The sequence below is a fragment of the Cydia splendana genome, chromosome 5 (genome assembly GCF_910591565.1).
Source record: "Cydia splendana chromosome 5, ilCydSple1.2, whole genome shotgun sequence".
NCBI classification, from domain to species: Eukaryota; Metazoa; Arthropoda; class Insecta; order Lepidoptera; family Tortricidae; genus Cydia; species Cydia splendana.
The window spans coordinates 9,186,069-9,196,528 of record NC_085964.1 but is presented as its reverse complement, the minus strand read 5'-3'; the positions used below and the strand labels follow the sequence as shown (position 1 = coordinate 9,196,528).

At 39.9% G+C, this 10,460-nt stretch overlaps 1 protein-coding gene across 2 annotated transcripts in view; it reads right to left on the bottom strand.

Annotated features, from left to right (window-relative positions):
* Positions 1-32: 32 nt before the first annotated feature.
* Positions 33-10,460, bottom strand: part of LOC134790652 (uncharacterized) — a 268,621-nt gene continuing 258,193 nt past the window's right edge. For both annotated transcript variants that reach the window (XM_063761523.1, XM_063761522.1), the window contains one exon: positions 33-956. In XM_063761523.1, the coding sequence (XP_063617593.1) occupies positions 868-956 (89 nt within the window). In that variant the 3' untranslated portion in view covers positions 33-867. The remainder of the gene's footprint in view (positions 957-10,460) is intronic.

Genomic DNA, 10,460 nt, shown 5'->3' with positions numbered 1-10,460 from the left:
CCTGTAGGGAAGAGAGAAATTAAACAACAGACTGAAATGCTAATGAACATAATTTATTTTTCTTTTGACAAAATCTACAATATTAAGAATTAAGTACATGAATACAAGGATTGGTATAAAATGTAAACTTGTATCAATAGCTTATTAACTGATCTTGGTTCTTTACACGCACGAGAATCATTCATAAGTTCTAAACCTACAAATAGCCAAATTAAAATTATCAATAACAATTTTCACGATTCCTTTTTATCGACAAGTTCTAATAGTTCTATGGTAATTGGAACATTTGGACAACTCCACCAATTTTTGTAATCGTAATGAAAATCTGGTTTGTTATGTATGTACTTAATCATTCTATGTGATATATCTACATTTCTACAATCCTATATACCAATTGCTGGTTGTAAAAATAAGGATACACATATTCTATTAACTTAGAAATAAATTATGAGTTATTTTACAATATGTATTAATTGATTAATAACGAGCGCTATACATGTGGCTTTGTTATAATTGTTATATAAACGTCACAATCACCACTTCTGCAGGCATACATACACTCTGAAAATGCTCTCCCGGAAGTTCCCTGAATTCCACAGTCAGGCATTGTATATTCATTAAGTCATCTATTTGTTTCTATTACAAACTAAGCTTAGCAAATACTTCACTAAAACTTATTGAATTGATTGAACATGTTTATAGCTTGTGCAGGGGTTTAGTAAGTAGGTATTATTCATTTAATGTTAACATTATCATAATAACAGTTTTCTCGTTTCGTTTCTGTATAAATGAAACTTAACAGATTGCCTAACGTTTAACGTTGCCCACGTGCATTCTTTATTAAATTGTCGTCGCGGGTTGATTGCTTCACGGATGCTCTAAAGAATAGTGACGAGATTTCTTCCAAAAGCTTCTGAAGAATCCTTTGCGTTGCTTCTGACCTGGATGGTCATCACCTGTTAACAAAAGGCGGTTGATTAGGCTCGAGTTTAAATGCAATACATTAACGTAATTATATAGGTAACATCTTTAATATATGGGCGTTTTCTGTGAAAATGTGTAGGTACAGTCAGCTGCAAGCTGCAACCTGATAGGACCACGCGTCGAAAGTATAATTATATGCCACAATAATATTTTCCTATTTATACGACCTCTCGCATTGAATAATGGTCCCTATGGCAGTTATTCAAATCTCTATTCGATGGGCTCAAAGGCCGTGACGTGCATGTGCGCATACGGCGTTGTAGTATACAGATCCTTATGAGAGACGGCACACCGCTTGCGTGATGCGTGCGTGTGCGGCTCCAACATTTTAGAGCACACTCACGCGCACTTCACGCACCCGTAAGCCGGTGTGCACAGGCCTTAATAATTTTTTTTTTGTATGTCACACTTATTTTACTTAACAATTACTTACAAAGCGTAAAAGTAAAAAAAAAATCCAGCTTATAATCAATCATACCAGTGGTCATAACTTGGTGGTAACCGCTAGGAATAAATAGCCTTAAAATGTTTGAAAGACTATATTTAAGGCTGTTGTAAAATTATAACCTGACAATTTCTACCATTCAATTCGTTTTTTGAACGGTAGGGTCGTTACTCTGATCTATTGAAATTAAATTTAGTACGGTCCGAATAAATAATGATAACTGTTTCCGTCAAAATCCCGCCCACGCGCGAGATAGCACATCCTCGTTACGTAAACAGGATAGATAAATAGATCCGAAGCAATCTGTCAATGTGTCATGAATTTTCATAAAACCTAACTAGCTAATGAAACAAATCACTTCGTCGTCACTGAAAGAAGTTCATATCCTGAACTTTGTGATCATGAACTGTGTGCGAAGGAAATGCGAATGTCAAGTGTACTAGGGGCTGCCGCATCGTGCGGGTCGATACAACCACGGAGCAGCGACCGCCGCGGCGCGAGTACCTATGGCGCGTGGCGGATTGGCGATCCTATACAGGACAGACAAGACCCGCCCCATCTTTTAACACCCTTTAAATTTAAATGTGGAATTTCGAATTTAACACGTAGCATTACTTCCGTAAAGCCAGATTTGTACACTTAACGGTATTTTATGAGATCTGGGTTATACTTTGAGGAGATTAGTGTTTTACTTTTGCTCAGAATCGTTTTTAACGTGTTAGGCTAGGATACAGTTACGTACGTTGCGAAGTCATGCCATGCAACATTATCTACTCGAAGATGTTAACTTCTTATGTCTAGTACTTCTGCGAGTCCGCTTGGTTAAACTTAATTAGCAGATGTTTTTTGTTATTCGTTCTAGATACTGAATTGGAGAATAAATATTAAGCTCATGGGACCGTGAATAATTTCTATAATAATTAATGTTAGTTGGTAAATATAATAGCTTACGAGAAACCCTTTTAAAAATAGTAACTGTAAATTACTAACATGTAAGCAGATTATTTTTTAATGAGGTCCACGTAAATATTCGTCGATGAAACAAGAGTACGACGTTAGTAGGCCATCCAAGAATAGATCAGTAAAGTAGGTAGGTATTTTCCAGCGATCGTTCCACATGCCACGCACGCTGCCAAAAATAGTCGTCGAGGTTTGCCGCTCGACATTTGACTCCGGTGCTGTAGGGCGGGCTGCACAACTGACCACGCGACTAATTGAATTTTGTTAGGTACTTATCGTTTGATTTTTACGAGGATACCTAGTTAATTGCGCATTACATTTACGAGAAAGACAAATTGTCACTCGAGAAGAATGCCGCTATCAGGAGTAGCCAATCTGCTTTTACCTACGGATTAATTTAATACCGCGATTTTGTTATTTTATTAGATCGAACACGACTTAGAAGCGTTTTTTTACTATAGACCTCCTCATCGGTTTCGATGACGGCGATAGATCAATTACGGATTACGTCTGTTATGGGCCCGAACTGTGGCTGGCCAGGCCGAACTTGGTCTTGAGACTCTTCTGCAGGTGTTACAATAGAGATACTTTTTAAGAGCTCGAATCCAAATAGAATAGCTGAGGTCATCTGCGCTTGAACTTATTTATAGTAAACAAGCGGTTGCGCAAAACAAGGCACCTACCAAGGTTAAGTATTTACATGATAATTAACCGAATCAATTTAGTTCGTAGGCATATTCATCATTATAACGTACACTACATCAAAGCGTGACTTTACAAGTACTTAGCTCCCGTCTATTTTAGCACGCGCAGCGGAGGTCGGCAGATTCAAGTTCAACAGCTAGACTCCCCACAAAGATGGGCAAGGTGTTGAAAGTTTATTTACAGTACATATGGCCCTATTTTCCCGCACTAGTGCGTAAGTTAAATTAAATTTTCGTGTGTACGTCAAAAGTTTAAAGGGCCATATGTACTGTAAAACGTTGTACGATACACGTGCGAATAGGTAATTCGCAACTCGTGTCGAATTTCCTCTTTTCCGCACTTGTATTGTAAATAACTATTACAGTACATATGATGCTACTTTACCGCACTAGTGCGATGATTAGCACATTACATAACTATGTCAAAAATGTAAAGGTAAAGGCCCATTTTTTTTTGGAGATCCAACATAGAAATTATAGTAGAAACAGGAATCCAATTATAGAAACTCATATGATATGACCCATATGTACTGTAAAACGTTGTACGATACATTGTGCGTTAGTAATGATAATTGAGGAACCGTAACTCTAGTTATCTTTATTTATATAATTATCTACATATATGTATGTATATATAAAAAAATAAAAAACAAGCGTATAAATATAGTTTCAATACTTTTCATATTACACAAAGCGGTAAGTATCTGCTATTCTAAACTTATTCATAATTTAAAAACCGTAGAGCAGCTATTCAAAAAATATTTGGTTGGTTGGTCGTTTCCGCAGAGAAGCAACGGATCTTGCGCTATCTGAATATTAAGTACTTTATCGATAGATAATATTTACAGATATTATCAAAAGCTTTTGTCACTTGGTGTCCGGTTTTAGGTATCCGCCACCCATGCCTATGCACGGAAATGAAGCCATACATCAAATGCAGTTATATTGTGATTATCTAGAAATTATTTTGCGCACATGAATCACGTCACGACTGAAGAAAATACCTACTTCCTCAGTCACCGCTTCCGTAAACATGATTCATCGGGTGAATCACGCACCTTTGCCTTTGTTTCCGTTCTTCATGACACAGGGGCGTATTTACCCTAGGGCCAAGGGGGCCATGGCCCGGGGCGGCAGGCCGCAGGGGGGCGGCGAAGCTGCCCCCTTGCGGCTTTTTCTTGGCGCCTTTTATAATCAAACTTAGCTATATTTTTTATTATATTTTAATTGACATTTAAATTAATAAACAAACGAACGCTTCAAACCCCACCAATTGCTAAAAATATCTACCAACAAGTCCCTAAATTAAGCAACATTTTCGTTCAAGAAGTACAGGGTGGCCAAGTATACACTTTATTTTTGAAATTTTATTCTATAAAACATAAAAAATATTAAGTATTCCTTGTTAAATATAATATGTAGGGTCAGCAATTACACATGGAAAATAATGTCAGACAAATGTCCACCTCTAGCAGCATGGCAGATGCGAACCCTTTTCATCGCGTTTTTCATCACTTTTTCACACATTTCTGGCGTTATCTCAGCGACAGTGTTTCGAATATTTTGTTTTAATTGCTGAAGGTTCGTTGGCCTATTAGCATAGACACGTCCCTTTAGATAGCCCCACAGAAAAAAGTCAGGAGCTGTTAAATCAGGCCATCTTGGGGGCCAGTCAATGTCACCGTTTCTCGAAATTAATCCACCGGGAAACGTTATTTTTAATGTTTCTATTGTGGCTCGTGGCGCGTGACACGTGTCCCCGTCTTGTAAACGCTCCATAACAAATTTGCCGTATCTACACAAAGTAATTTTCATGCAACAACTGTCATATTTGCCGCCAAAACAAAATGGCGGCAAAAAAAAGTTGTATACCTCCAAGTTGGCCACCCTGTATTAGTACGGCGCAGTGTCGGATTTACCACTAGGCTGAGTAGGCTGAAGCCTAGGGCGGCAGATTATAGGGGGCGGCAAATTTGGGTCAAAAAAATATTTTATTTGCTGTTCAGCTATCTGAACCCTATGGTCGACCAGAATTTTGTCGCTCCCCTATTTATTTGTAAAATTTAAATAACAAGCCTTGTCGATTTTGCCGCCCTCTGTCATGTCAAGACCCTTTATATTGAGACAGACAGACGGCCGGACGGACAACAAAGTGATCTTATATGGGTTCCGTTTTTTTCCTTTTGAAGTACGGAACCCTAAAAATTTACCTACTATTTTCTCAAAAAAATTTCGCGCTCGCTACGCTCGCGTTTTCACTTACGTACCTAACATTATTTGTGACCCCATCTGACTATATACATACGGGCGGTTCTTGTGTCTTCGTGGTATTGAATCTCACTAAATTGTTCCGATCCCATGCCGAAACTCAGTACAGATAGAGTGCTCTCGATATCTGATACAAATACAATACTTTTCATGACTTTCCAGCACCACAGAATGAGGGATAATGGTACGGCCTGTGTAATACGCATCCCTACTACTGTCGTCTGCATAGCAATGATTATCATTGATATGCAGCAATGACAGCACAGAACCTAGTGCAACGCCAGCGGTAATGTCCACACTATCGGAGCAGCTTCCGTCTACTATACGGCTCATGTGCGTCTACCGGAAAAAAAGGTAGCGATCCATTTGTATAACATAGTCCCTCGAGCAGACTCGATGCCAGACCCGACCGAACTACTTAGCTATATCCAGCCTGACTGCCAATGTCTCACCTTGATTCTCAATGGCCAAAACCCAGCAGTACCCACCGGTCACCGATCAGATCAGGCAAATATAACGAGGTCGCATCGTCATTGAGTGACAAAAACGGCCCATATAAATCTGTATCTAGAATAGTGACATTAGTGACGTCACCTTTCTGCACTCAAAAGAATAAAAAATTATCTACGTTCCACTATCAGCGAAGAGCGCCTGAATAGCTTAGCTCTTCTTCATATAGAAGCTGAGCTGACAAACGTTTTAAATTACGACAGCGTTATTGATGATTTTGTCAACCAATTTGTACATGGGAAAACAATCTAAATGCCTATGTGAGTAAATGGTAAATGTTTAGTTTTTTTTTATTTCACACCCCAAAGGTACTTGTTGCAGGTTTTTTTTTCTTAAATAAAATACTTTATCGTCACTGATGAAGGGGGGCGGCAAATCAAAATGGCCCGGGGCGCCAAATTTGTAAATACGCCTCTGTCATGACAATGTTAAGATATCGTCACGATGTGCCAACCAACTACATGAACGCCTACATTTTGTATAATAGATAGGTACCTAAATAGCGTATTGTAATATTTGTAATAGTTTGGTAATCTCCTAGAAAGTGGTATTGCTCCTACCGGCGCCGATGTGCTCTTTCTGACTCAAATTTGTTTTTGCCTAGCTGAACACTAATTTGTCTCGTGTTGAGAATTTAATAATTTACGTATTGCCAACGACGGGTAATAATTGGGTCAGGATAACCGTTGAGGAAACCAGCAGTATAGGGTTGAGGACCGGCATGGAGGGGGAGCGGGTGTGCAGGTCGTCGACTCTGCGGTGAAGGGCACCGAGGGGTCGGTGCGTTCGCTTTCGACGGCGCGGCGGCGGCGCGCCGTATTGATCGCGGTGGATCGCAGCCTCCGCTCTCCGCGTCCGGCGCTACATCTACGGTCCTACGAATGTTTGTGTCACTTCGCATTAACACCGGTTGGCTTTAACATGAATTTTAATTTTAAAAAGAATAAGTACAATGGCATAAAAAAAGTATTCAAGTTGTGTTTGATCGCAGACACTGGAGACTGCGGATTTAGTACACACACGAATCACACGAAAGATTAAATTATTACTTAGGTACGTTAAATATCTAATTTCACTGAATTTTCCGGTCAATATAATTCGAACCGAAAACTAAGTACTTTCTTATGTAAAAAACCGGGCAAGTGCGAGTCGGACTCGCGCACGAAGGGTTCCGTACCATAATGAAAAAAAAAAAACGAAAAAAAATGCAAAAAAAAAACGGTCACCCATCCAAGTACTGACCACGCCCGACGTTGCTTAACTTTGGTCAAAAATCACGTTTGTTGTATGGGAGCCCCATTTAAATCTTTATTTTATTCCATTTTTAGTATTTGTTGTTATAGCGGCAACAGAAATACATCATCTGTGAAAATTTCAACTGTCTAGCTATCACGGTTCGTGAGATACAGCTTGGTGACAGACGGACGGACGGACGGACGGACAGCGAAGTCTTAGTAATAGGGTCCCGTTTTACCCTTTGGGTACGGAACCCTAAAAAATGACTAATAGAGACAGACCAAGCAAAGTTGGCAGCGATTTTGATACCGCAGACTGTTTGATTCAGACTAGAATGATCATTAAGTTCTTTTGTAGGTAGGTACCTACATGTACCTATACGTTTTGTACCTTTGCTCAACATCCGCCGAGAGTGCTGAGACATGTTTGTCTTGCCATATCACCATTTAGTAATACCGCCTCCTCGGATGGGTCAAAATGGTGTAAGGTCGGTAGGTAACTTGACGCACTGTCCACGGCGACCGCGGCGCCGAGTCGGCGCCGGCGCTGCAGGTGCCTTGTCTTGCGACATGCATGCTAGTCACCCTAGCCTAGCAGGTAGGTCTACTTGACGCAAAGCTATAGTACAGTACAGTTGTCTTAAAATATCGATATCGACGAAGTGGTAAAAATATGCACATATACACGTCCCTATTGCCTATATAAGGTAGTGTGCATATTTTTGGCACTTTGTCCGTATCGATATTTTTAGACGAGACTGACCTAGTAGTTCTACGGGAGACACATTAAAATCTGAGCCGACATTGGGCAACAAGTGGCGCGAGCAGAGCAAAATGAAACAACCACGAAACCACGGGACTGGGAATGAGACAGTTTGGGCTACGGCTACGGCCCACCCCAGTCCCCAGGCCGTCTCATTGTCGGTACAAACATACAGTGAATAAGTGGCCTATTTATACTTGTAGCTTCTATCTCACCTATGTTTTGGTCTTTCCGCTAAATTACAATGTACAAGGGATGTTTCGTTTAACGTCATTAATTTTCCTTGTGGCTGGAATGGCTCAGCTTAATTAGAATTACATAAGTAAATAACCCAAAATAAGGTTTCGCATTTACGCATTCAGTTACAATAAAGATTCAAAAAACAGAGTTAGCTTCAAGATTCAAAGCAAGTATTGGGCTGTAATACTTGTAATTACCCTAAAGTTTCGACTCCATTCAATAAAGCAACTACAGTGTGAGGAAAGAGAAGAGTCGTGGAATGTATGGAGCCCAATACATTCTACGATTCCTCTCTTTCCGCACAGACTCTACCTACTTAAAAATTAAACACCGACGAGAGAGTTGAATATTGTTAAATAAAATGAGTCGCTGACGGTGAAAGTGTAATAATAATTACATGCCGATAATTAACTCTGTTGCAAGCGAAAGCAGTCTTATTTCGAACATTAGTAAATATTTAAACCTTGTTTTAAGTATTTATTTATTTCGACAATTCGAAAGCTCTCAGCGTTCCCGCGAAAAGTGGGCACTTTTCCATCTCGCTAACCCTACTGGTTGGTTTCGAACCCATGCCCATGAGATGAGAAAATGAATTCCGCTTATTACCAAAGCTTTTATCGTCGAAGATAATTAAAGGGTAACCATCATATCCAAGAAGCTCTATTTGTTATACGTATATTAAATAGTACTTAACATTCAACAAGCCTGTAGATAGGTACCAGCAAGCAGAGCAATGACCAGGCATCGTCATTATTATCAAATATCGACTTGTTTACTGTGTTAACGCCCGGGAATTGTATATTATGTTGTGATATATAGTTGTGTTATTACAGGGCTGAATTATCTTTAGCCTTCACCTCAATGCATTATTGGCGTTGGGCTGTTGCCATTATGTGCATCAGAACGAATTTGCCAGTTGTAAGGTAGGTAGTGCGCCCCCTTTGGATGCTCATCTAGGACAGATAAATGAATTAGATCGCGTTATACTACTAGGCTACCTAGATTGTCACGGCATATTTTCTAGGATACCCAGTAGTAATTAGCACTAGCTGGTTTTCAAACAACCGGCTGGCATGGCCAGCGCGGGGACTCGAAGGCAGTAGGACACGCGAGACTACTTTCTTGGAGTAACGGGTCGGCCGGACGGACGGCCCGCAGGCCGCCCGCAGTCCGAGTGTGCGGTGTGACACACTTTTGCGTAAGTACTCATTTTAGGGTTCCGTACCCAAAGGGTAAAGCGGGACCCCTATTACTAAGACTCCGCTGTCCGTCCGTCCGTCCGTCCGTCTGTCACCAGGCTGTATCTCACGAACCGTGATAGCTAGACAGTTGAAATTTTCACAGATGATGTATTTCTGTTGCCGCTATAACAACAAAAAACAGAATAAAATAAAGATTTAACACAACAAACGTGATTTTTGACCGAAGTGAAGCAACGTCGGGCGGGGTAAGTACTTGGATGGGTGACCGTTTTTATAGATAATGGCACGGAACCCTACGTGTGTGAGTCCGACTCGCACTAGGCCGGTTTTTTTTAATTAAAAGTATTAAAACTCTGAAATTTGTGGAGACACGTAAATAGCTATGTAAAATTAACTGCATAGCATCCTATTAAGGCACAAAAATGGGAATGGCAGTAGAAAACATTGCTAAGTAGTAGGTAGTATTATTATTAATTAAATTATGGTGCAATCTGGAAAGATACCTACTTACTCTGAATACGATCGAAAGGCAGACAACCGATATTTATAAAATATTACTTACGTACGTTAGTAAAAAAGAAAAAATAAATAAACCCCACAATGTGAAAATTAACAGACACGAAAAATGGTAATTAGGAATCATATACAACATCATAATCATAACGTAACTCTAGAAGTTACACTAGGAGATATATGTTTGTAACATACATTTCCGGCACATAATCTTAGGCCAAGATAACGCTCACTATTCAGGTAATACTTTATCTCTGCGATCGTAAAGTGTTTCTCGGCTTGTCGAGTGTGTGGGTCTTCGTTCGATACGGCAAGTAATGCTGCCTCGGTGAGTTAGATGCAAGATAATCCCGCGACAGGTTTCAAGGGCTGACTTAGCTTATCCGATCTGTAGAACACTTCACGTTATACGTAGGTACCAGCGTAACTAAGTATTACATATTATCTTACGCACCCGTCAGTTTACCTACATACTTAGGTACAGCCTAAATGGGTATAGGCATGCAACGATGAGTATTAATATAGCAGCACAGATCGAATTTTAATTTGAGTTGGAGTTCTTAATAGAGTTAGTAGTTTCGTTTGCCAGAAGTGGCAAGTAAAGCTGCATCTTTATTATTGCAGTTGCCCTTGTTC